At 39.2% G+C, this 26,209-nt stretch overlaps 1 protein-coding gene across 1 annotated transcript; it reads left to right on the forward strand.

The window, feature by feature from the left end:
• Window positions 1–24,066: 24,066 nt before the first annotated feature.
• Window positions 24,067–25,411, forward strand: LOC111914130 (class V chitinase CHIT5a). The gene has a single exon (XM_023909874.2). The coding sequence runs from the start codon at window positions 24,104–24,106 to the stop codon at window positions 25,229–25,231; it is 1,128 nt and encodes a 375-aa protein (XP_023765642.1). The 5' UTR covers window positions 24,067–24,103; the 3' UTR covers window positions 25,232–25,411.
• The last annotated feature ends 798 nt before the right edge of the window (window positions 25,412–26,209 follow it).

A 26,209-nucleotide genomic window follows, 5' to 3' on the forward strand; every position in this document is an offset into this window, starting at 1 on the left:
GGAGTTTCCTCCTCAAGTTGAGGGCTAGAGTTTGAAGTTCCTTCACCGCTTGATTCTTGAATTTCTTCAAGATCAATTTGCCTCCCACTGTCTCCTTGGCTTATAAATTCTCTTTCTCGAAAGACTCCTCTTGTTGCTACAAAGACCACATTGTCACTAGGTCTGTAGAAGAGGTACCAAAGGATCGCTGTGGGTAACCGATGAAAATACACCTCTCGCTTCGAGGTTCGAGCTTATCATGAGTCTCGCGTCTCACGAAAGCCTCGCAACCCCAAATCTTGATGTGGTCTAGTTTAGGTACTTTACCAGTCCACATCTCGTGAGGAGTTTTGGCAACTTTCTTTGTAGGGACTAGATTAAGAACATGGGCGGCAGTCTCTAAGGCATACCCCCAGAATGAAATTGGTAGCGTAGCTCGACTCATCATGGAACGAACCATATCTAACAAGGTTCGATTACGCCTCTCAGCAACACCATTCAACTGTGGTGTCCTGGGAGGTGTCAATTGTGAGACTATCCCACATTCCCTTAGATAGTCGAGGAACTCTGAACTAAGATACTCACCACCACGATCGGATCGAAGCATCTTAATGTTCCTGCCCAATTGATTCTCGACTTCCTGTTTAAATTCCTTAAACCTCTCGAAAGTCTCTGACTTATGCTTGATCAAGTAGACATATCCATATCTACTATAATCATCAGTAAAAGTCAAATAATAACGATTAGCATCCCTTGTGGCATGTTTGAATGGTCCACACACATCCGTGTGTATAAGGTCCAACAAACCTTCACCCCTCTCACACGAACCTGTGAAGGGTGACTTTGTCATTTTTCCAAGTAAGCATGATTCGCAACTATCATCTGACTTTAGGTCAAACGACTCCAAGACTCCATTCTTTTGGAGTTGGCCTATGCGTTTCTTGCTTATATGTCCAAGACGACAATGCCATAAAGATGCTTTATCCAAGTTATTATTAGTAGAATCAATACACAAAACATTATTTCCTAAGTTATCTACAACAGATACAACTTCGTACACACCATCACAAGGTAATGCTTTAAAATAAAGAACATTATTAAAGAAAGCATCAATAGAACCAACTTCATTATTAAATGAAAAGGTAAACCCTTGTTTGTACAAAGCATGAAAGGAAATAATATTTCTTGCCATTCCTGGCGAGTAACAACATTTATTCAAATCTAAACTAAACCCACTACTTAGCGATAAAGTATAAACTCCAATCTTGGTAACAGGTATAGCTTTCCTATTCCCCATGATCAAGTTTATCCTTCCTTGCTCCACATCCTCACTTCTTCTTAGTCCCTGCAAGTCACAACAAATATGAATACCACACCCGGTATCAAGGACCCAAGAATTAGAATGGGGTGAGTTATTAGAAATGATAGTGTAAATACCTGCATGGTTGGGTTTAACTTTCCCATCCTTCATATCTTGCTGGTATTTTGGGCAGTTCCGCTTCCAATGAGCTTTTTCATGGCAATAGAAGCATTCAGCCTCTTTTGGGTCAGAAGAAGGAGTAATGAAACCTTTCTTGGTTCCACTTGAAGAAGAGCCATCAAGGGTCCGAACCTTGGTACCCTTAGAAGAGCTCTTTCTCTTCCTCCCTCGACTTTTCCCGATTGCCAAAACCGGAGTAGAGTTTTGAGTAGGAGTGATAGCAACCGACTTCCCCTTAAGACCTGATTCTGCGGTCTTGAGAAGTCCCTGAAGTTTGCTGAGGGTGACTTCTTCCTAGTTCATGTGATATGTCATGCGGAATTGATCATAGCACGATGGTAAGGAATGCAAAATAATATTGCAAGATCCTCCGGGAAGTTCACATTAAGCTTCAGCAAACGATCCACATACCTTTGCATTTTCTGCATGTGGCTCGTGACGGATTCCCCGTCCTTCATCATGGTTGTTATCATGGAGCAGATGATTTCATACCTCTCTTGTCTTGCACTTTGATGGTATCTTTCCATCAAATCTTGGTGCATTTCATAAGGGTAGAAATCCTCATAAGACTTTTGGAGTTCCGCTGTCATCGTGGCCATCATGATGCAAGCCACTTTCGTAGCATCCCTTTCATGTGCCCGAAATTCAGCGATCTCCTGAGGAGTTGCAGTGGACTCATCAATCTCCTTAAGCTCCTTGTCAAGGACATATTCTTTGTCCTCGTAGCGGGTAATCATCCTGATGTTTCTGATCCACTCATTGAAGTTGGATCCATCAAAGGTGACTTTCCCACACAAGTTCATAAGGGTAAAGGAGCCATTAGGTTTAGAGCCAGAAGCATTGTTGAAAGACATATGAAGAAAGAGAACAAGATTAGTTTAGATATAAGAGAGTCCTTAATAAAACACCCAAATGTAGTATTAAGGCTAGGATCCAATCACAATATAATACAACTTAGAAGAGGTATGCCGTAATCTAAGCTATATCATATTTGAAAGGTAGGTGAATGACGATTCACCAATTTCCACCACGAAAACCGCAATATTTTAGTATTAGGTTTTTGAATGGTTCTTAGAAATTCCTAGATTCTTTGAGATTCAATGAACTTTTCAAAGGCATGTTTCAATCTCGAGTGTGCCCTCCAAGTTTTGTGACTGGGATACCGAGGATCACAAAACGAGGTGTGAAGTAACCATGCAAATCACTTGGTACCCTTAAAGTTTATCACTCAATCGATGTGCCGGTTAACCATACACGCTCCATCGATACTATAATAAACCCTAAGTCACCCTTTACCTACCTTGTTAAGTCCAAGTTAGTGTGCCGGTTAACCACACACGCTCCACCAACGACTTAATCAAAGTGTAAAGTGTAATTTCATGGAATAGCACCTTATTCACAGTTTTCCTAAAGTAACTAAGATTGGGAATTTAATAAAACATTTAGTTACTTTATAATATTCATCATACTTTGAATGAGAATTAGTAAGTCCTTGTCTTACCCGTTCGGCTAACGACCCTCCACCGATCAAGCAAGCGGTGGGTGAGAGTGGACACCCATTAAGTCACCATTTTATAGGCAACAACCTTATACCCACCTTATAGACCGGCTTCGTGAATGAGGCGTACTAGCGGTAAGACGACTTTGTTCTTATACATATATATATATATATATATATATATATATATATATATATATATATATATATATATATATAATTATTAAATCATAATAATATAAGTATAAGAGTTGAATTTTAACTTTTAAAATTCTAGGGGTTGGAACTAAAGTTTTAACTTAACTTTACTTGTTCCAAAACTTGAGGGCAAGTTTTGTAAACTTTCAAAACTTTTCATTTCTTGTAACTTATGAGTTTAATAGAGTAATAAAATGAGGACTTTTCATTTTTCCTAACTCTTGTGTTCTTTTAATGGTTTTTAATCCAAGAGACTTTTGGTTTTCCATAACTTGAGGACAAGTTATGGACTCCATTAAAACACATTATGATCATGAATTAATCTACCACATAGGTTACAAATAATTCCTATGATCATCTAAACATCATAAGAACAAGAATATGAATATGAACACTTTCAAGAAACAAAATCACATTGTATCTTTGTAATTTTGATAACTAGTTGTTGTAAATGAGTTAGAAAAGACATTACACCTTCTAAAACAAGTTTTCAAGTACCAAAACATTTTAGGGTAATGATTCTAATCCATTTCCAGCAACTCAAGTCGAAATTCTGCACTCTGTCGACCCTACTCGCCGAGTGCATAAACCTACTCGCCGAGTAGGTTGAAGATACACATGAACTCGACGAGTCCTCCCCGTGGACTCGCCGAGTCCATCAGTCAGACAGCAGATTTTTTGACTTTCTTCAACTTTTAAGCACAAATAACAAACAAACAAGCCTAGGCTCTGATACCACTGATGGGTTTTGAGCATTCTAACACTTCCTAAGTGTACATGCAACCCTAATAACCTTGGATCTATGTTTGTCTAATTATCATGCAAAGTTGAATTTCCAAGGTTATATTCCTATCTAGCATACATGGGGAACAATTTTAACTTGAATGAAAGATAGAATAACTTACCTTGTTGTTGCTTATGTTCCTTGAAACCTTGTGAGCCTAGCACCCCAAGTGTGATGCCTCAAATGCTTCACACAACACCAAATGCTCTTGGAAAAACTCTTGAGATAACACACACTTCTCAAAATCGGCCAAGCCCTCTTGTTTCTTAGTGTCTCACTTGTGTAGCCAATTTTGTGGAGAATGGGATTCTTATATAGTGTTGACACATCTAGGGTTACACCATGTAAACCCTAATGTGTCATGACTCTTCATTTCCATGACCCATGGGTTTGTAACTCCCATGGAGCATCCATGGAGCATCCTATGGGTAGAACCCAACTTGATAATCCATGGAGCCTCTTAGCCCACTATACAAGATATGAATGATTTACATAATCAACCCATATATTTAATTAGTTATCCTTTGATCACTTAATTAATTCCAAATTAATTCTTTGATCAAACTAATCAAATAATATTATTAATATATTAGAACTTATAATATATTAATAATCTCCAAGTGTTATTCCTCTCATTTAGTCTATCCAATTGCATGGTGCCATGCAACCCAAATGGACCATGCCGGGTCGGGTCAAGTACAAGCCCGAAATAGTTATGGACTTAGACACCTTATCCAACAATTACATGCACCACACCCTTTCTTGTCTTAGAAAACGTTTCCATTGAAAACATTTTTTTCTTTTTGAAAACTTTAGAGATCCTCAGTTTGAGTTCAGACACTCCCAAAAGTATGCCCGAATCCCTCAAACCAAGGTTTTGATACCAACTTGTAACGACCCAAAAACCGAGGGTAAAAATTTCATTTTTCATTATAGTCAAACACAAATTGTATTTCATCCAATCATTCAAAAACATTTCTTAATAAAAACATTTATCAGAGTTACGTCCCAAAATCACATAATGCGGAAAACACGGGTGTGTGCGCTGCGATCAAGCCGGGCCCTTCCTTTCCAAACCAATGATACCTACAACCATAAACAAAACTGTAAGCACGAAGCTTACTGAGTTCCCCATAACATACCCCACACAATCCACAAAATCGCATGAATCATATCAACCATACAAGCCATGCATACAACATATACGGAATGCCATGGGGTCCCCCACATGTTCTGATATCCAACTGCCATGGGCTCCCCCGGGGTCTTCTATGCAAGTATCACAAAAACAACTAGCATATGACATATGTCATAAATAAATAATGTACAACATGTCACATAATCAACTAGCATACAAAAGCCAAGCATATAAACATATAAGGATGTCGTGGGCTCCCCGAAAGTCTTACTCCACGATGCCATGGGCTCCCCACATGGTCTTACACCTAAGTGCCATGGGCTCCCCACATGGTCTTACATCCAAGTGCCATGGGCTCCCCCATGGTCTTTAATAGGAAAGCCATGGGCTCCCCACATGGTCTTACATCCAAGTGTCATGGGCTCCCCCCATGGTCTTTAATAGGAAAGTCATGGGCTCCCCACATGGTCTTAACTCCAAGTGACATGGTCTCCCCCATGGTCTTTAATAGGAAATCCATGGGCTCCCTACATGGTCTTACATCCAAGTGTCATGGGCTCCCTCATGGTCTTTAATACAATACACCACATATACAACTAGCATACCTCCTAGCATATAACCAACAATCATGCCACATAACACTACATCAACTAGTATACCACATATCACAAAATGGTCCGGCCTTGATGCCTTTGACCCATTGGTATGGTGAGAAGACTCACCTCACATTGCCGAGGTCCCGCAGATAAAACACTAGCTGCCGATTGACAAATTCCCGAACTGTCAACATCAAAACAACACCCAATTAATAATTGGTTCCAATAAATACACATAAGTAAATTCTTAGGGTAAAAAGACTATTTTACCCTTAACCTAACTTGGTCCAAAACCAAGGTCCAAACACACACTCTAAAAGCCCAATAATCAACCAAGGCCCAACATATGGCCCAATTTTCCGAATTGGGCCAAAACGTTCAGCGAATCCATTTTGTTCTGGAGTTCCAACAACTGAGAAGTTCTAAACAATATCCTTTTCTTCACAAAAGCTTTTAAGGGTAACATTTCTAAACTAAGGGCCATGATCACTCCTGAGTTGCTTGACTTTAAGATCATATAATACTTCACTTTTTTTTATCAGGTGGATGATCTCATCAACGACATCACTCTTATTGCATAAAAACATAACCCATGTGAATCTTGAGAGCTCATCAAAAATGACTAATGAGTATCTTTTTCCTACATGAGACTCTACATGGACATGTCCAAGCAAATCCATATGCAAAATATATGGATCACTGATAGAGGAACACATCTTTGGTTTGAAGGAGAACTTGGTTTGTTTTCCCTTTTCACGAGTAGCATAAACTTCATCTTTGACAAATCTCATCTTAGGCAAACATCTCAATAGTTGAACATTATAGATTTTAGATATAAATTTAAAGTTAACGTGAAAGAGTCTCTTGTGTCATTACCAATTCAGATGAGATTGTGAATGAGAGAAGAAACAACGACTAGGAGAATTATCAGCAGAGAAACATGTCCATGATGTAAATATCACTTTCATGTTTTACAGTTAGAAATGCGACATTATTGGAGTCAATAACATTTGCTTCATGCTTTTTAAGGTGAACCTCCTAATCAGCTTCACACAATAGACTAATTGCAATTAGATTGTGCTCCAATCCTTTCAATTAAGACACGTTCGAAAACTGAACAAACTTGTATTTGAATGTACCATAACATTTTGTTTTTCCTTTTCCATTGTCTCTATAGATGACTACAAGGCCATCTTCAAGGCCGGTCCATTAGGTTTTAATACCCAGGGCGATCTAAAAATTTTATGCCCTTATGTTTATACCATGTAATAGACAGCACACACAAAAACACACACACACACACACACACACACACACATATATATATATATATATATATATATATATATATAAAGCAAAAATACAATAAAATATATAGTCAAACAAAATCAATATAAATAAAAACTAAAACCTACAAATATCACTAAAGAGGATGTATTAGTTTAATTTTTTTTTTTATGAAAACTGCTATAATTTAAGATAATCAAGACTTTGTAAAAATTGACTTTCAATACATAAATTTGTTAATTCATTCAATCTTTCAAAAACTCTATTTGTTGTATAGATATCCATAAACTTTCACCTTTGTACGCTTCATCCTACAAAAAAATTTGCAAAAAAAAAAAAATATTAAACTCACATGACTTAACTTTTATCCATAAATTCATTATTTTCACAACAATTAGAATTATTAACCAAATAATTGAAAATTCCAATCAGATTATTAGAAGTATAAGGTGGATCATTAAAATTATTAATCAGTTCAATAGAACTATTTTCACTAACATTTTAATTTCTAACAAAAAAAAGTATTTAAGCAAAGATATATACCTAAATTTTATGTTTTTCTTTACACTATCAATATGCAAACTAATCTATAAAATGAATAATAAAATAAAAAATAAGAACCCTTTTTAAATAAACTATTCTATAATAAACAACAATGGAACGTTACACGTACTGCCTCCTAATTATGAATCAAAGTAATAAGAAAGTTTAACTGATTAGTATTTGGTGTACCTCTAGCCTCCTGAATCATAAAACATAACACATAAATTTAAAAGTTCAATTTATTAATATATGGTTTACCTTAAAAAGGAATCACAAAAGTGATGAGAAAAAGAATTTGGGAATTACTGAATAACAAGGCCTCGAATTCTAGTCTACAACTCTTTAAAATCAGGAAATCTAAAATGAAGGCTTCAATCTCCTAGTCTCCAATAGTCCAACTTCAAACTCCAAGTGTACTAACGTACAAATCAGGAAACGGGAATTACCAAATTAGAATAGTTATTAGCTAAGGAGACAATGAGAAAGGAATCACCAAAGCATAAAAGGATATTCCTGAAACAAGCATCATGGAATCACCAAATCTACCTCAAACACGAATAAATTAATCACTAAATCAGACTATTTAGCTAATTTTTTTGGGCCAAAACATAGATACATATAATTGCTTGCTGGACTAATTTGATGCTCCTCCATTTATGCTGCCTTGGGCCTTTCCCCATCTCGCACATGTATTGGGCCGAGATTGGCGATCTTTCTTCAGAAAATCCTCCAGGAGAGACTTGAATCCTTTCATATGAGAGCATCCAATGTCTAAATATCAGATATACTGTAACACCCAAGATTTCGAAAGCCAAGAAAGTAAAGGAAACCCTAAATTTAGGAGGGACTCGGCGAGTCCAATGAGGAACTCGGCGAGTCCGAGTGGGATCCGAGTCGAGGAATAAGTGACCAATTCGGCAAGTCGGCCAAGGCGACTCGGCGAGTAGGGTCTGTGCGAGGAAAACCCTAAATTCGGGGCTTGGAGCCTATTTAATCGACTCATTCTTCTTCTTAGTGCTCCTTTACTGTCTCTCACACCTAGAACGCCGCACCCTAAGCCTCCATTGTGCTCATTCATGCTTTTGGCCATTTTTGAGTGATTTAAAGGAAGAAGAAGAAGTGGGAATATTTGAAGCATCAAGGAGTGGCTTTGGATCTGAAGTTTGGGGATCATTTCAGAGCATTTGAAGGTATTAAGTCGTTTCTCTCCTCCAGATTTTCCTTGGTTATGAGTTTTGGGGCTTTTAAGCCATGTTTAAGATCAATCTCGAGCTTGAGGTCCAGATCTGAGGTTGCTACCTCAGATCCATGCTTGTTTTGGTTTAGAATCCCGTAAAGTATCAGTCATGAAGTGGATTATGAGCCTCTTGGTCTTAAACCTTAGTTTATGGTGCACTTCACCTAGATCTCCTTCTCTACACGTAAAGTTTGCAACTTTACGTGAGGAGTAGGCTTTGGAAGCGTAGATCTACGGTTTGGAGTCCCTGCATGACTCGAAGGTCCTCTGCATGTATGAGGAACCGAATAGACTCGGCGAGTCCTTCGAGTGGACTCAGCGAGTAGCTTGAAGATGAGGAGGAACTCGACGAGTGGGATGAACAGCTCGTCGAGTCGGATGAAGATGGGCATGAACTCGGCGAGTTGGATGAACAACTCGACGAGTTGGTTGGAGATTTCCTTGTGCTCGGCGAGTCTGTTCTTGGACTCGACGAGTTAGGTCGCGTGGTCCCAAACCCTTCGAGTTAAGACTCGAGTCAGCGAGTCGAGCCAGGACTCAGTGAGTTGATCAGGTCGGATTCGAGAGTCAGTAGACTCAGCGAGTCAGGGGCTGACTCGGCGAGTCAAGTCGCGATTAGAAGCACTTTGAGCATAAGAACTCGGCGAGTCAGTAGGTGGACTCAGCGAGTCAGTAGGTGGACTCAGCGAGTAGGGTTGACCTGAAAGGTTGACTTTGACCAGGACTTTGATCTGGACTAGGGTTGACTTGGTTGGCTGTCATGGGTCAGTTATACTAAGTGTTGCATTGATATTGATAGCTCGGGAAGCTAGTAGAGCCGGAGTTCAGTGAGTGGTCAGGCAGCAGCTAGTGGGATCATCAGCAAGTTCAGCCAGTGCAGGTGAGTTTCCCTTTGTATGAATGGGTCTACGGCCACAATGCCGGCCCATGTAGTTATGAGTAGTAGACCCGGGGGTTAGCCCTAGGCACAGTATGCTAGTATGATATTCGGACGAGGTCCAATGATAGAGGGCGGGTGCCCAAGAGATGGGTTATGTGATATTTCATACTTGTTGTCTGTGTGATACTTGTATGTGCCTGGTAGGGAGGTGAGTATGGGCGAGGTCCCGTATCTCACCAATAGCAGAGTGTGGATGGTGTTCCACATCTCAGTAGCAGCAGCCCAGGGGCGAGGCCCAAGTTAGGAAAGGAATGAGAGTGGGCTGGGCCCGTATCTCACTATCAGCAGGAGTATGGACGAGGTTCCATGACTCATCAGTAGCAGGACACGGGCGGGGCCCAGAGATAGGCGAGGCCTTAGAGCAAGAGCTGTTAACATACGTTTAGCTTATGTGATGTTATGTGATATGTGTATGTGTTGTTATATGTTAGTGGGCGGGGCCCTGTGACAGGCGAGGCCTAAGTGAAACAGATATGTATCCGAGCGGGGCTCGAAGCCAGGCGGGGCCGTTGTAGCGGGCGAGGCCCGAAGTAGGGGGCGAGGCCCCAGATAGCGGGCGTGGCCCAGTATGTGCAGTATGTGGTTATGCATGGTATGTGGTAAAGTGGGGAACTCACTAAGCTTCATGCTTAAGGTTTTCAGTTTTGTTTTCAGGTACTTCCGGTAGCGGAGGGAGGAGCTCGGGGTGATCGCATGGCACACACCATAGATTAGTCAGCCTGGGAATGTTTACTCTGATAATGAAAATGTGTTTTGAAAACTTATACTCAGATTATGTTTTGGAATGATGTCTTTGCTTAAAGTAATGTTTTATTAAAAGAAATTTTTGGTCTTAAATTTTGGGACGTTACAAGTTGGTATCAGAGCCTTGGTTTGAGGGATTCGGGCATACTCTCGGGTGTGCTTGAACTCACACTGAGGGGTCGGATAAAAAGTTTTCAAAAGCGAAAAGACAGTTTTCTAAAAAGAATTTTGAGAAAGAAAAAGAGTTTTAGAAAAACAAAAAGAATCCATAAAAAGAAGAATTTTGAAAAGAGAAAAAGGGGTGTGGTGCATGTAATCAGCCGAGCTCAAGTAAGTACCCCAAAATACCCATACAAGTTTATGTTATGCTTATCTGTTGATAGAACAGCATGCTAGAATAGGACTAAGGATCTAGGGATGATGCCTTATGTGCCTGTTATTTGTGCTTTTGAGCTGCATAGTAGTGCTGATTAGACAGTAGTAGGATAGCTTGTTTAGGTTATGCCTAAGTTATGAGTTTGTGTTGCATGCTAGTTCAGATTCTTGCTATGTGGATATGATTGCTTGAGTATGTTATGGTTAGATTTTCCCTTGTTCGAATGCTGCTTGCTTTGTGCATTGTGGGATTCTGAGTGATGGGAGTTAGCCATTAGGTGGATACGACACGTCACCTGCGATCAGGGTTGAATAATCTCAGAGTGCTGGATTTGGTCCTATTGTGCAGCTCTTGTCTGAGTCCAACTGTTGTAGGAACGAGTCTTTTACTTGAAGGATTATCTGAGCCTCGTCGCATGTGATGGTATCCAGGTGATCGCTAATTGGCATTACAAGGAGACCTTCAGCAGCTGAGGACTGCTTTGAGTTGAGTCAGAGGTTTCCCTAGGGTAAGCCTAGGATGAGATAGTGCTGGGAGCAATATTAGTGGATAAGGGACCTGGTGGAGTCAAAGCAATTCCTGAGGAAAGTACGGATAGATGTGGAAGGTAGTATGGGCCCGTACTACTGAAAGCAAAGGATCCGTACTCGATTCGGGAAAGGCCGAGACAAGACCAGGAACCTGGTAGGGTATGTTTGGTCTCGCATCAGTAATGAGTATTCTGGTAGTGGTCGTGGTATATTTTCAGCATGGTGACATTGCGAGAGAGACCAGCGGGTGGATCAGGCGCCGAAGAGGGATCAGGCTTGGGTTCAGGGGCCGAGCAGCTCGAGGAGCGGATGAGAGAGTTGATATCAGCTGAGGTTACGCGCAATATTCTAGCTCAGACTCCTGTGATCTTTGGCACGGTCAAGGAGGGTATACTGGAGATCTTGGATGAGAGGTTGGGAGCCTTCTGTACTGAGATGATGGCATTGATTGGAGCGCGTACCTTGACATTTCGAGAGTTCAGAGCCTGCAGGGCACCAGATTATCATGGGGCTAGGGACCCCATTGCTAGCAGCAGATGGTTGGTTGATGTTGCCAACGCTTTTCGCACGAGCAAGTGTCCCGAGGGGGACAAGGTTAGACTCGCTTCCTGTCTTCTGAAGGACAGAGCGAGGGATTGGTGGGAGGAGATTGGTCATGCTTTGGGGGATGATGCCGCGTTGGACGCGATGACTTGGAGCGATTTCTCGGCTAGGTTCAGGGCGGAGTTTTCGCCGATGATTGAGGTGCAGCAGCTGGCGCGAGAGTTTCAGGATTTGACGTAGACTACTGAGACTGTGGCGGAGATCACCGCCAAGTTCAGGGAGAGGGCTCTTCTTGTACCGCAGTATGTCGCGGATGAGGAGATGAAGAAGGCTCGGTACCATGAGATGCTGAGGGATGACATCAGGGAATTCGTGATCAGATCCAGCTGTAAGACGCTGGAAGATATGATTTCTCGGGCTAGAGAAAGGGAAATTGATTTGGAGGAAATCCGGAAGAGGAAGCCGGATGAGGTTTAGGTAGCTGCGGGTTCGGGCAAAACGCCTAAGGGATCGGATTCAAGATCGAGGGATCATCAGGACCGCAGTCGGTGCGGAAGGTGTGGCAGGGCGCACGGGGGCGCATGCAGGAGTGGTAGCGATGGTGAGTCTGGCTGCTTCAAGTGCGGTCGGACTGGTCATTTCAGCAGGGATTGTACTGTTACCGCCGCGTAGGGATCAGACTTGATATGTTTTCATTGCAACCAGCGGGGCCACAAGAAGGCCCAGTGCCCCAGTTTGTCTTCGGCAGGACGGGTGATGGCACCCGCAGCAGGAAGCAGGGCTTTTCAGATGACGACCTTGGAGACGCGAGCATCGCCGGACGTTGCAGGTATGCAATTTCCATTTTCAGTTCTTTTGTTTTGTGCATGATTATATTGTTATGGTTCTGCATCATTATCGGTATGAGTATTTTTTTTTTTTTGTGCGGTTGTTTATGGTTGAGATATATGCCATCTGCATACCTTGGTTATTCGAATGGTAGTGAGGGGATGTGCCCTGTTGGAGAAGGTTGCATAGGATGCAGTATCTGTAGCATGCTTGGAAGAGACTTGGTATGTCTCGCTAGATCGGAGTTGTATAGTGTTATAGATGGATTGGTTAGACCCCTAGCCATGGTAAGCTTGGGTTCCTCAGCAGATGGATTATGGAATGGTAGCGATGATCAGGATCTCTTTTGAGTATTGAGCAGCAAGGGGTAAGCAGGATCGAAGTGGGGGAGAATCCTCCGAGTGTGCCTAGGGAGGAGCACGCAGACCCAAATTGAGTACATGACCTCCGAGGAGGAAAATAAGTAGTTCAGCGTTTGATGGATTGAGGATTCAGGATTGGGAGTTTGGGAAACTCTTCGGCAGCTAGCGCGTGCGATGGTGATGGTTAGTACGTGGATGGGAATTCAGGTCGAGGATCGCCCGAAGGACTCACGGGAGTCGGAATAAGGATCTTGAAAAGCTAGTGGCACATGGGTGCCTTCGTATTAGCAGTCAGTAGTGGAAGTGTTGGAAGACTACAGGGCAGCTGTAGCATTCACTAGCGGTCAGCAATGGATGGTGATGTAAGCCTATGGGTAAGCCGTAGCATTCCTTAGTAGTTTCGTTAGCGGAGTTGGGGCGAGGCCCTTATCTCCTAGTGATCAGGTGGGGATCAGGATTGGGTAGTGGATGAGAATGATAGGGAGTTGCCTGTATAGCCCTAGAGAGGTGAGACCTTGGGAGAGGCCGCTCCAGGATATAGTTGGGTGAGACCCGTGGGCGAGGCCCATATGAGATTAGCAGTGTAGGTGAGACCTGAAGGCAAGGTTGCTCAGTAGTATGGTTGGGTGAGACCCGAGCGGGAGAGTGGCTAGACTAGTGGGACTGGGAAGTTAGAGGCGGGTGGGACCCGTGGGCGAGGCCCGAGAAGTTTTGGCAGCACAAGTGGGACCTGGTAGGACCTTAGTGTCGAGGTAGGGGATCGAGGATCCCGGGATTGTGGCGCCGGAATGGCGCGATAGATTGAGCAGTGCTAGGTGGTTGAAGTTCTTTCAGAAGTTGCTGAGAGCGACTAAGGGTTGTGTTGGGTCAGCAATCGGTGGGAGCAGGTAAACCAGATATTGATAGGCTTGGTAGGGACCGGGGTGGTCTCAGTTCATCCGGAAGTCGGAAGAAGAATAGCAGAATTGCCAAGCAGTGGCAGTGCGAGTATGCAACGTTTGGTTGAATTCATTTGGTTGATCGAGAGGCGCATGGCACCAAGTTTGGGCAGAGAGGAGTGTCAGTGGCTATTGGTAGTGATGACCCGTGCGGGCAGTAGCGGGAGTGATGAAGTTGGCGAAGGTTAGGACCTTCTCAACGGCAGAGGAAATAGTTAGTTTGGAGCGTTGCCTTGGGAAGGCAAGGAGCCGCGCAAGGAAAGAGGGGGTGAATCCCTATGGGTTCAGTGCAGTATTCATAGAGTGCCAGAAGGATTGTCGTTGAGTAAGCAGTGCTTCCAGGATGTTCGGGGTCGGGATTGACCCAGGATTATTATCCGTAGGGGTGGTGTTAGTCGGAATGACCAAGCTGAAGGGCAGTGAAAGTAGGCAGCGGGTGTTGGATTAATTGGTGGGATATTGGAGGCAGATCGCAGGCGGTGGGCCATGGTAAACTTCGAGGACGAAGTTTAGTTTAAGTGGGGGAGAGTTGTAACACCCAAGATTTCGAAAGCCAAGAAAGTAAAGGAAACCGTAAATTTAGGAGGGACTCGGCGAGTCCAAGGAGGAACTCGGCGAGTCCGAGCGGGATCCGAGTCGAGGAATAAGTGACCAACTCGGCGAGTCGGCCAAGGCGACTCGGCGAGTAGGGTCTGTGCAAGGAAAACCCTAAATCCGGGGCTTGGAGCCTATTTAATCGCCTTATTCTTCTTCCTAGTGCTCCTTTACTGTCTCTCACACCCAGAACGCCGCACCCTAAGCCTCTATTGTGCTCATTCATGCTTTTGGCCATTTTTGAGTGATTTAAAGGAAGAAGAAGAAGTGGGAATCTTTGAAGCATCAAGGAGTGGCTTTGGATCCGAAGTTTGGGGATCATTTCAGAGCATTTTAAGGTATTAAGTCGTTTCTCTCCTCCAGATTTTCCTTGGTTATGAGTTTTAGGGCTTTTAAGCCATGTTTAAGATCAATCTCGAGCTTGAGGTCCAGATCTGAGGTTGCTACCTCAGATCCATGCTTGTTTTGGTTTAGAATCCCGTAAAGTATCAGTCATGGAGTGGATTATGGAGCCTCTTGGTCTTAAACCTTAGTTTATGCTGCATTTCGCCTAGATCTCCTTCTCTACACGTAAAGTTTGCAACTTTACGTGAGGAGTAGGCTTGGGAAGCGTAGATCTACGGTTTGGAGTCCCTGCATGACTCGAAGGTCCTCTGCATGTATGTGGAACCGAATAGACTCGGCGAGTCCTTCGAGTGGACTCAGCGAGTAGCTTGAAGATGAGGAGGAACTCGACGAGTGGGATGAACAGCTCGTCGAGTCGGATGAAGATGGGCATGAACTCGGCGAGTTGGATGAACAACTCGGCGAGTTGGTTGGAGATTTCCTTGTGCTCGGCGAGTCTGTTCTTGGACTCGACGAGTTAGGTCGCGTGGTCCCATACCCTTCGAGTTAAGACTCGAGTCAGCGAGTCGAGCCAGGACTCAGTGAGTTGATCAGGTCGGATTCGAGAGTCAGTAGACTCGGCGAGTCAGGGGCTGACTCGGCGAGTCAAGTCGCGATTAGAAGGACTTTGAGCATAAGAACTCGGCGAGTCAGTAGGTGGACTCGACGAGTAGGGTTGACCTGGAAGGTTGACTTTGACCAGGACTTTGATCTGGACTAGGGTTGACTTGGTTGACTGTCATGGGTCAGTTATACTAAGTGATGCATTGATATTGATAGCTCGGGAAGCTAGTAGAGCCGGAGTTCAGTGAGTGGTCAGGCAGCAGCTAGTGGGATCATCAGCATGTTCAGCCAGTGCAGGTGAGTTTCCCTTTGTATGAATGGGTCTACGGCCACAATGTCGGCCCATGTAGTTATGAGTAGTAGACCCGGGGGTTAGCCCTAGGCATAGTATGCTAGTATGATATTCGGACGAGGTCCAATAATAGAGGGCGAGTGCCCAAGAGATGGGTTATGTGATAGTTCATACTTGTTGTCTGTGTGATACTTGTATGTGCCTGGTAGGGAGGTGAGTGTGGGAGAGGTCCCGTATCTCACCAATAGCAGAGTGTGGATGGTGTTCCACATCTCAGTAGCAGCAGCGCAGGGGCGAGGCCCAAGTTAGGAAAGCAATGAGAGTGGGCTGGGCCCGTATCTCACTATCAGCAGGAGTATGGACAAGGTTCCATGACTCATCAATAGCAGGACACGGGCGGGGCCCAGAGATAGGCGAGGCCTTAGAGCAAGAGTTGTTAGCATACGTTTAGCTTATGTGTTGTTATGTGATATGTGTATGTGTTGTTATATGTTAGTGGGCGGGGCCCTGTGACAGGCGAGGCCTAAGTGAAACAGATCTGTATCCGAGCGGGGCTCGAAGCCAGGCGGGGCCGTTGTAGCGGGCGAGGCCCCGGATAGCGGGCGTAGCCCAGTATTTGCAGTATGTGGTTATGCATGGTATGTGGTAAAGTAGGGAAGTCACTAAGCTTCGTGCTTACGGTTTTTAGTTTTGTTTTCAGGTACTTCCGGTAGCGGAGGGAGGAGCTCGGGGTCATCGCATGGTACACACCATAGATTAGTCAGCCTGGGAATGTTTACTCTGATAATGAAAATATGTTTTGAAAACTTATACTCAGATTATGTTTTGGAATGATGTCTTTGCTTAAAGTAATGTTTTATTAAAAGAAATTTTTGGTCTTAAATTTTGGGACGTTACATATACTCTTGACCATGCACCGTTCATAAACAACTAAAGCACTTTATTTACCCATTTTGTAATGCGTTTAACAATGGAAGATTTAGCTGAGTTAAAAATATCATAGCATTCATCATGGAGACAATTTAATGATTTTATTTATTCATCCATTTTTTATTTCGAATTAGAATATCATCTTCTTTTCTTGTGTTTTCCTCAAATATGTAGTTTTCAACTTTGTTAGATGGATTACTACATCTATAACACTTCCTAATTTCAAAACTTGTTTTTCTTTTTGAGAAAGATTTTCATTTTTCACAAGAATTGGGTTTCCAAGGAGTAGAGACACTTTCATTTAATTTCAAAACTCTTTCTTTTATTCTATAAACATGTGAATGATTAGTACTACGAGATGTGGTTTCAATGGTATGATACTCAGACGATGAATATTCAGAATTGTCAGTGTCAGAAGTCACTGAGAAATCATGAGTATCATAGTCATTGGTTATATATTCAGGAATTTCACAAAGAATGTCCTTGACAGGATGAACGTGACCATTTAAAATAGGAAACTTAATCATAATAGCAATATTAGGACACACATACTGATGATCAGGAGGTTTAACAAATGTGACACGCAAGGTAAGACCATTAGAATTAATAACACAATGTTTGGCTATGAGGTCTTGATGCTTTATAATACCACCACTTACAATTTTAGTCTTATATTCCTGAATAAGTTCAGTTTGGGTTGGAAAATTTGGTTTAGTTTCAATTTGTTTTAAAAATATCCACAGCTTCATCAGGACTTCGTCCAATTATTTTTTCACACTGATGAGGAATTTGATCATTAACAATTTTAAAAGTTTTGAAATGAGAATGAGCCATGTTATTTGTAATACTTTTGCACTTTTAAGCAAGTTCAATGGTAGAGTCCTTTTCACTATTGGGATCATGATTAATAATAGAAACATTATGAAATTATAAGCTCGTTAGTGAAAGAGACTTATCCCTGTTGGATAATTCATTTTTTAAAGATTCAATTTTGTTTCTTAGATTAATAATTTCTTGATTTAATTTTGAAATATCAAGACACAGATACTCAAACATAGTAGAATTTTCATTTTCAGAATAAGTAACAAATCTTTTTACCTGATACAATAATGAAGAATCTCACTTCTGAACCTTGGAGTCACTAGTATCTTTAGCAAGATCAGCTTCAAAAGTACTTGAGTTGTTGCTTGCTTGATCAGTGACAAAAACACCAATGGTTACCATTAAGCATTCGTCCTTTTTAACTTCATCATTCGATGACTCCTCTTCAGCTAGCCACTCTTTACCTTCAGCAACAAGAACTTTGGACTCTATATTTTTCTTTTTTAAAGGTGCCACTAATTACTTGTACTTGGTTTCATCAGACTCTTCCTTTTTCTTATTCTTCTTATCCTTTCAATCTTGAGCAAAATGATCAGCACTACCACAATTAAAACATTTACCTTCATCCCTTTTTGAGTTACCAACGTCATATTTTTTTGACACTGATGAGTTAGTCTTTATAGAAATCCTTCTTGATCCACTAAACTTCTTGTTATTTGACTCCTCAAAGTGCTTCAAAAGCATAGCAACACGTGAATAAAGCTTAACATTGAACACTTCCTCAGAATTATCGTTATTGTATTTGTCAATTTCACTGTCAGGGAAAAAGCTTTCCCTCCTAGTGAATAGTGCAGTGGACTTATCTTTGAAGTTGTCCTTTATTATCTCTTTCATCATAACCTTTGTTTCTTCAGAATTCTTTAGATTTCCATATAGACTGTGAAGATCCATAAAATGAATTTTCTCACTGCTCTTAAGCACATCCACATGGTGTTCCTATTTGTCATCAAGATAATTTAAAAACTTAAGAACTAAGACAGATTCATGTTTAAATATATCAAACATTCTCATATCATTAATAAGACAATTAAAGCAATTCAAGGTTTGAGTAAAAGATTAATTCTGTTGAGCAAAGAAGTGTTCGTACTTCCGATTGAGACTATTTTCATTGGTTGCTTTCACTTATTTAGTTCCTTCATATGCAACATTCAACATATTGATCACCTCTTTAGCATAAATACAATTCTGAACAAGGTGGTAAACATCATAAGGAAGAGAGTTTCCTATTGTTCCCCAAGCATGAATATGAAGGTTGTATAAATGCTTGTCATCTTCAATAAACTGATGTTTAGGAGTCTTCTTGATAACACCAGTTTTTACACCGTCTTTTGTTTTCATCAAAGGTGGGAATATATGGACCCTTATCAATGATGTCTATTATATCATGATCCATGGTTTCAAGGACAACCATTCCTTTGTTTTTCCACATGGGAAAGTTTTTCTCGTCAAATAGAGGGATTTTGTTTGCTGAAGTTGAATTAGAAGTAGGTTTAGATTCATAATAATAAGAAGAAGATGGTTTCAATTTTTTTTGATAAAAGAACCAACCCTTATACCAATTGAAGGACCGAGATAAAACAATTAATATAAAAGAATGTAAGGAACAAGGACCAACGCTAATCAAAAACCAACTTCAATTAAATAAATCTCTCACATAGATAGAATGCATTCGGCGTTATTTACATTGATACATAGTGTAACTTATGTACTAGGTATAAGACTATTCTAGATTCAAATCCCTACATATCAAGGATTTAAATAACTATGATAACTACCTTTAATAAAAGATATAAACAATAAAAAAACAAATCATATCATTAAGATAATGGATAAAAAGGCTTAAGCACGAAGAAAAATATCACACTGTCTCTAAGCTTAATTAGCGTCTGATATTGTTGATGATGTAGTCAGCGTAATACAGATTTGACTCATCAGATTATAAAGTTTGACCTTACATCTTAAATTATACATATTTTAATGGACATTTCAGATAATTTTATAATCACTTTTTATAATTAAAATAAGATAAAATATGCTTTAATTGATTTGTATTTCTGTCTTGCAGCTAAAATGGACATGTTAATAAAAAAGAAGATAAAAAGAACCAATTGGAGAATATTTTGGTGAAATATTGAATAAGAAAAATATCTAGAACTTAGCATGGAAGAAAATCAAAAGATTCTGAATATAAATGTAAAATTTATAGAATCAAGAAACAATGCAACATAGAAGATAAGAATACACAGAAAATGACAGAAGTCAGGAGAGGAGGAAAAAAGGATTATTTGTATTTGTTTGTATTATGTTTAGCATTGTATTTAATTCTTTTTTGTTTCTTTTATTTTGTTTATGGGTTGAGTTACCAATACTTTTGTTTAGATGTAGATAAACTTATTTTATTGTGTTAATTCAGTGAAAGGATATCAGAACTTCTTCAATACATCATGTTTACTTAATTAAAGACTCATAAATATTAATATTCTTCTTATTATGTCTATGTAAACGAGTCACGAAATTTAGATTGATTTCAAATTATGTTTCTTGTATCATATTGTGGTTGATAACTAGACGCTAAAACATGTCTAGTTGAGGTGTGCAGTAGTGATTGGAGGAGGCGTCCCTAGGTTAGACATATGAATATTTATTTAATGTTTGTGATGTCACTATTGATTTAGGCAATTTGAGAGGTTAATCGTTGACACATGAGACTAATCATACCAATTAGGTCTTGCATATATGAATTAATAAAATAAATCTAGAAAAGTCATCCTTGCTGGTAGATAACTTAGAGACATATGATTAAGGATATTAATATTGAATTAATTAATTTAGGAAATGACTAATAATATCCATTGCATTTCGTTTGAATCAACCATAATCATTAAGGGATTCGAAAGTCTAAACAAAAGTATCTTAGTTATTATTATCAATAGTATATTCTTTACTATATGTTTTATTATTATTATTTAAAGCATGTTATATCTAATTATTAGTTTATTTAGTATTTACTATTAGAATTTGTTGTTTTTTTTGGAACAGCGTAATATTAGAATTTGTTGTTATTTGGTTAGATTGATAAAACCCCTTTAGTTTACTTTTAGTATTTGAATTTCGTTATTATTGGTGCATGCTTGTTCCCCTAAAGTTCGATATTCGTTCTTACCATCGTATACTATTAACTGATAAGGTATACTATCTGGTGGTAACAACTCTAAGTCTCCGTAATTCACAAAATATAAATAAAAGACTTGTTAAAAGTTTTGACATCAGCCTCCAATGCTTCTCTACCCCACCGTGGATAGAACCCCTACATTCTATCTCCATTCCACACTACTCTTCCTCTCTTCTCCTAATGTCATTTTCTTTTTGGTCTTTCTACATGGTTCTTTAGAGTCTTATACATAGTGTATTTGCGACTTGTGCATTGCTCTTCAGAAATAGGCATTACATGGTTTGAAAACAGATGAATTGCTCTTGAGAGATAAAGGTAAGCATTACATGGTTTGAAAACAGCTGAAGAGAATAATGTGGCGTTGATGTAATGAAAAAGTAATGAAAGGTGAAAGAACTCGAGGTGGGTTATTCGGTCAGTTAATCGGTTATTAATTTGTTCGATTTAGTTTAATCGGTTTTTGGTTTGATTGGTTCGATTTATTTAATTTAGTTTATCATTAGATCTGAATAATATGTGTTGCACTTTTTGTAGTTTGGAGTAGGGATGGTATTCGAGTCGGAACCGAACCGAACCAACCCGAACACGAATAACTTGAGAACCGAAGTAGGGTAATTTTATGAACCGAAACCCGAACCAAATAAGCAATACGGGTTCGGTTCGGTTCGGTTCAGATATTATTCGGTTCGGTTCGGTTCCGGCCCGAGTAACCCAAATAACATGTATGAGATGATTAAGAACCTATTATAACCGATAAGAACCGGATAAACCGTATTATGATTGTATAACCCGAATAACATTTACAATGTGATTATAAATATTGTATTTTGTATGAATTTCGTAGTTTATGATTTCATAACAAATCTTTTAAAGAAACAAATTTGTTAATTAAAAATAATACGAAGTATATATAATTGTTTCAAATGTGCAAAAAGAGTTAGAATTTGTGTTCGTACACATCACATATTTCTCTAAAAAAACGATGTGTCATCGGTTTTGTTGACGTCGATACTATATCGGTTTTCACCTTGAATTTCTCGAGAAATCCAACCATAGGTCTACAAATTTTGAAATCTTCTTTTGCAGGGGTTAATAAAACATCTCGAACATATGTAGGATGTATTATAATAAAGTAAATGTTAGTATTTTTCTTTGTAAAAAAAAATAGTTTTAATACCCCATTGTTAGGATCATGTATCTCATTGAATATACAACCAAATAATACATTTAAATAGTGTAAACTGTAGTTTAAATTGTGAACTACAAGCTAGAAAAAAATTAGGCTAATCGGACAAATAACGAAGACGTTATGACATTTCAAAGTTGGCTAAAAATTTGCACACATGCTTAAACATAAAAACTCTGCTTTAATACCCCATGTTTAAAAGCTTGTATCTCACTGAATATACAACCAAATAACGCATTTAAATACTGTAAATTGTAGTTTAAATTGTGAACTACAAGTATGAAAAAAAAAAATTAGGCCAATCGGACAGATAACAAAGACGTTATGACACTTTAAAGCTCGCTAAAAGTTTGCAAACATGCTGAAACAGAAAAACTCAGCTTTAATACACAATGCTTAAGGGTCTGCATCTCACTGAATATACAACCGAATAACGCATTTAAATATTGTAAACTGTAGTTTAAATTGTGAAGTACAAGATGGAACTAAAATCGGGCTAATTGGACAAATAATGAAGATGTTATGACACTTCAAAATTGGCTAAAAATTTGCAAACATGCTGAAACAGAAAATAAAAATTGTGACTTTTCAAATCGGTTCGCTCATTTTGGCCCAAATAAGCCCTTATTCGGGTAACCCGGACCGAATAACCCGAAAACTGAATAAGCCTCATATATATACCAGAAAACCAAATCGAATTGTTTATTCGGACCTAATTAGGTTCGGTTCAGTTTGGTTCGGGTTTTCGGACCAAATTTTCATCCCTAGTTTGGAGAACTGTTTGAACATGATTAGATATTATATCATAATAAAATATAATTATATTTAAAAATTTATGAATTTTAGTAAATTTGAAAGTTTAAACATAAAAATCGTTCCTTTAAACAAAATTTTTTTGATGATATATAAAGATAGATTTTTATTATTTAAATTCTTTTCAAACAAATTGAAATACAGAACTTGTTTTTGAACATCAAGAATATAAATTGTATTTTAAAAACTTTATTGTTACAATTAATTAATGAAATATGTTTTTTTTTGTTATAAAAAAGGTTACAACTAAAACATTGAAGCAGTAGCAATACAGTGCACTGCTGTCTCCGCAGTTGAACATTCTTGATCTAGAAATCCCACTGGTTGAAAAATAAAAATGAGCAGTAGCAAAGTTTAATTGGCTAAGTCGGGTATTATGAAAGTGAGGTATTATGGAATATTCAAATTGGTAAGATATTGTTGTGGGATATAAACTTTTAAAATAACAAAATGAAAAATTGTTTTACATAATTGATCAGGTTATTCGGTTTATCGGTCAAACCAAATAATAAAAACATAAATTGAAAACGAAACCAAATATGATTACAGATAATCGGTTAAATTGAAAACCGATTAAGGTCAACCGAGTAAACCGAACATTTTCCATGTGCATATCGTAATTATGCAAATTCAATATAATAACTTAAAAGTTACACATTTCTATTCAAAAAAATGAATATAAAAGAGTTCAGTTGAAAAATAAATTGCTTAAAATTTTAAAATGGTTCAAAACTCTTCTCTTGTCTATGTTTCTTGACGCTATCTCGAATGTATTTTTCCACTAAATAATTTTTTTGTAATTTAACGGTAGAGATGAAACGTGTTAACTATTAATTTGGTAAAATAACCGCGTATCAACATCAAAAACTATTATCCAAATCCAAAATTATACATCAAATAAGTTCAACCAACCCAAAATTAAATTTTTAGAAAGATATTAAATTCCAAATATAAGTTACTAATCAAATAAATTAAAACTCCTTAAAATAACACTTTTTGCTTCCAAGTTTTTATTAAGACAACTGATATGGCTATTACAATTGGAGTTAAAAGCAAAGAATTAGTCAACCACAATAAATTTGTTGCAAGTCAAAAAACGCCACCGAACTCTTTGAACATAAGAAATGGATAAGAACTCGAATCAACCGACTACTTTTCTCTCCTTCTTGTCCATTCAAAAAGAGCCATTGACCATAAAGACTTTTAAAAGAAGTTTTCACCTAGGGTTATAAATAGTTAACACATCTTCCCATTAATTAAACACAAACAAAAACCTAATTTAACCATGGTTATCCGAAGTCTCATTTTGCTCGTATTCCTAACCATCGTGAATCTTCCCTTCAATCATGGTCAGACAGAATCTTCCGAACCTCTAGATGTCCGAGCTGCGTATTGGCCTACGTTCATTGATTATCCCGCTTCTAATATCGACACGTCGCACTTCTCGCACATTTACTTTGCATTTGTTCTTCCGTCTCCGACAACTTACGTACTCAATATCACACCAGATCATGTCACAAACCTACTCGAATTTACCAACGCCAAGAGTGATTGGAATCCGCCAGCCAAGACCATCTTATCAGTCGGAGGTGGTGGAGGTGATGACTTAAGGGCCACTTTCTCTCGCATGGCTAGTAATCAATATTCTCGTGCAAGTTTTATTAATTCGACTATTGAAGTAGCCCGAAAATACCAGTTTGATGGTATAGATCTTGATTGGGAATACCCATCAAGCGATTCTGATATGGCGAATCTAGGTTTATTACTTAACGAATGGCGAGAGGCTATTGAGCAAGAGGCCAATGTCAACCAAAAACAACGGCTCATACTGACATCGGCCGTTTATTATGCCTCCAGAGTTTACTCCGATAACGGACCTTTATTGTACCCGATCAAAGCGATAACTCAATCTGTTGATTGGATTAGTCCGATGTGTTATGATTATCATGGTTCTTGGGAAAATTTCACTGGATTGCATTCTGCATTATACGACCCAGATAGTGATCTCAATACAGATTTTGGTATCGGGTCATGGATTAAGGCAGGTGTGGCGCCTGAAAAGATTGTAATGGGCCTGCCGTTATATGGAAAGACATGGTCACTTGCGGACCCGAAGGTCAACAATGTCGGGGCCAAAACCATTGGGACAGGCCCGGGAAGTGGAGAACTGAGATACTCTGAAGTCATTGATTTCAATAAGAAGAATAGTGCAATGGTTGTGTTCGATGACAAAAGGGTTTCATATTATTCGTATTCTGGAAATTCATGGATGTCGTATGATGATGTCCGATCAATTCAATCGAAAGTCCGTTATGCAAAAAATCAGGCCCTAAGTGGCTATTTCCTTTGGGCATTGGGCCAAGATTTAGATTGGGCTTTATCGAGTGCAGCATCTGAAACATGGTTAAATTGAACCGATTAATACTTGTGTTTTCTATGTTTATGTTATATTTATATGGGAACATACGTCGTTTTTGTAACGTCAATATGTTACTTTTCAAGAATAACTACTCTTCAAGCCTATTTTAATAATTTTGTAAAACTGTTTATTAGTTTATCTACTCTAGCAAATGAAAGTTTTTTTTCTTCAAAATGTCATCCTTTCATTCAATTTGTCAAAAACAAATGGTCCCTGTGATTTGTTGAAAATTGTCACATTGGTCCAAAAAAGTTTGGACCACCACCACAGGTTTAAAATTTTCATTTTGTTGCGAGTTCAGTCCAAAACACTTTAAAAATTCTTCAAATGACAGATTTGTCATTTTCTATTTGTTTTTTCATTTACTATTTTATTATTATTTAATTACAAAGGGTCTCTCTCTCTCTCTCTCTCTCTCTCTCTCTCTCTCTCTCATGATGTCGTATGAAAAATACCCCCTTTCATCGGAGAAAACATTTATTTCCCTTCATATTTCCAGTCACGAAACCCTACCGGAAAACCTAATCTCCTCCCTTCCCTGCCACTAAATCATCAACGTCACTGTCGCCCCATCTTGATTCGTCGCCACTCCAACGTCACCATGATTACACCTCACATGAATCTTTTCTTGTTGAATCAACTGAGTGTGGATGTTGAAGAATTGAAATAATCTCATATAAGCTTTAATCTTCTAACCGAGGTTACTTGCTGAAGCTTAATCTGCTCTCTCAACTTGGCTATAAATTCATCGACTTTCATATCAACCTCACTAGAATGTGGTAGAGTGCATCTAAGTTTCTTTGTTCATGGTTTGCTAGTAAGATGAAGAATGGTGAATTGAAGGTAAGATTAATAAGGATGAATTGCAGGTAAGATGAAGAAGGTTCTTAAGGTAAATCACACTGTCACTCCTCCTATTGCTACCACTACTTGGTACGACGTAAATTTCTTAACTCGGAGACCAAATTTGCG

Source organism: Lactuca sativa, chromosome 6 (assembly GCF_002870075.4).
Source record: "Lactuca sativa cultivar Salinas chromosome 6, Lsat_Salinas_v11, whole genome shotgun sequence".
In the NCBI taxonomy this organism is placed as follows: domain Eukaryota; kingdom Viridiplantae; phylum Streptophyta; class Magnoliopsida; order Asterales; family Asteraceae; genus Lactuca; species Lactuca sativa.

Coding starts and splice junctions, on each gene's coding strand:
- LOC111914130 (XM_023909874.2), top strand. CDS start 24,104: ATGGTTATCCGAAGTCTCATTTTGCTCGTATTCCTAACCATCGTGAAT.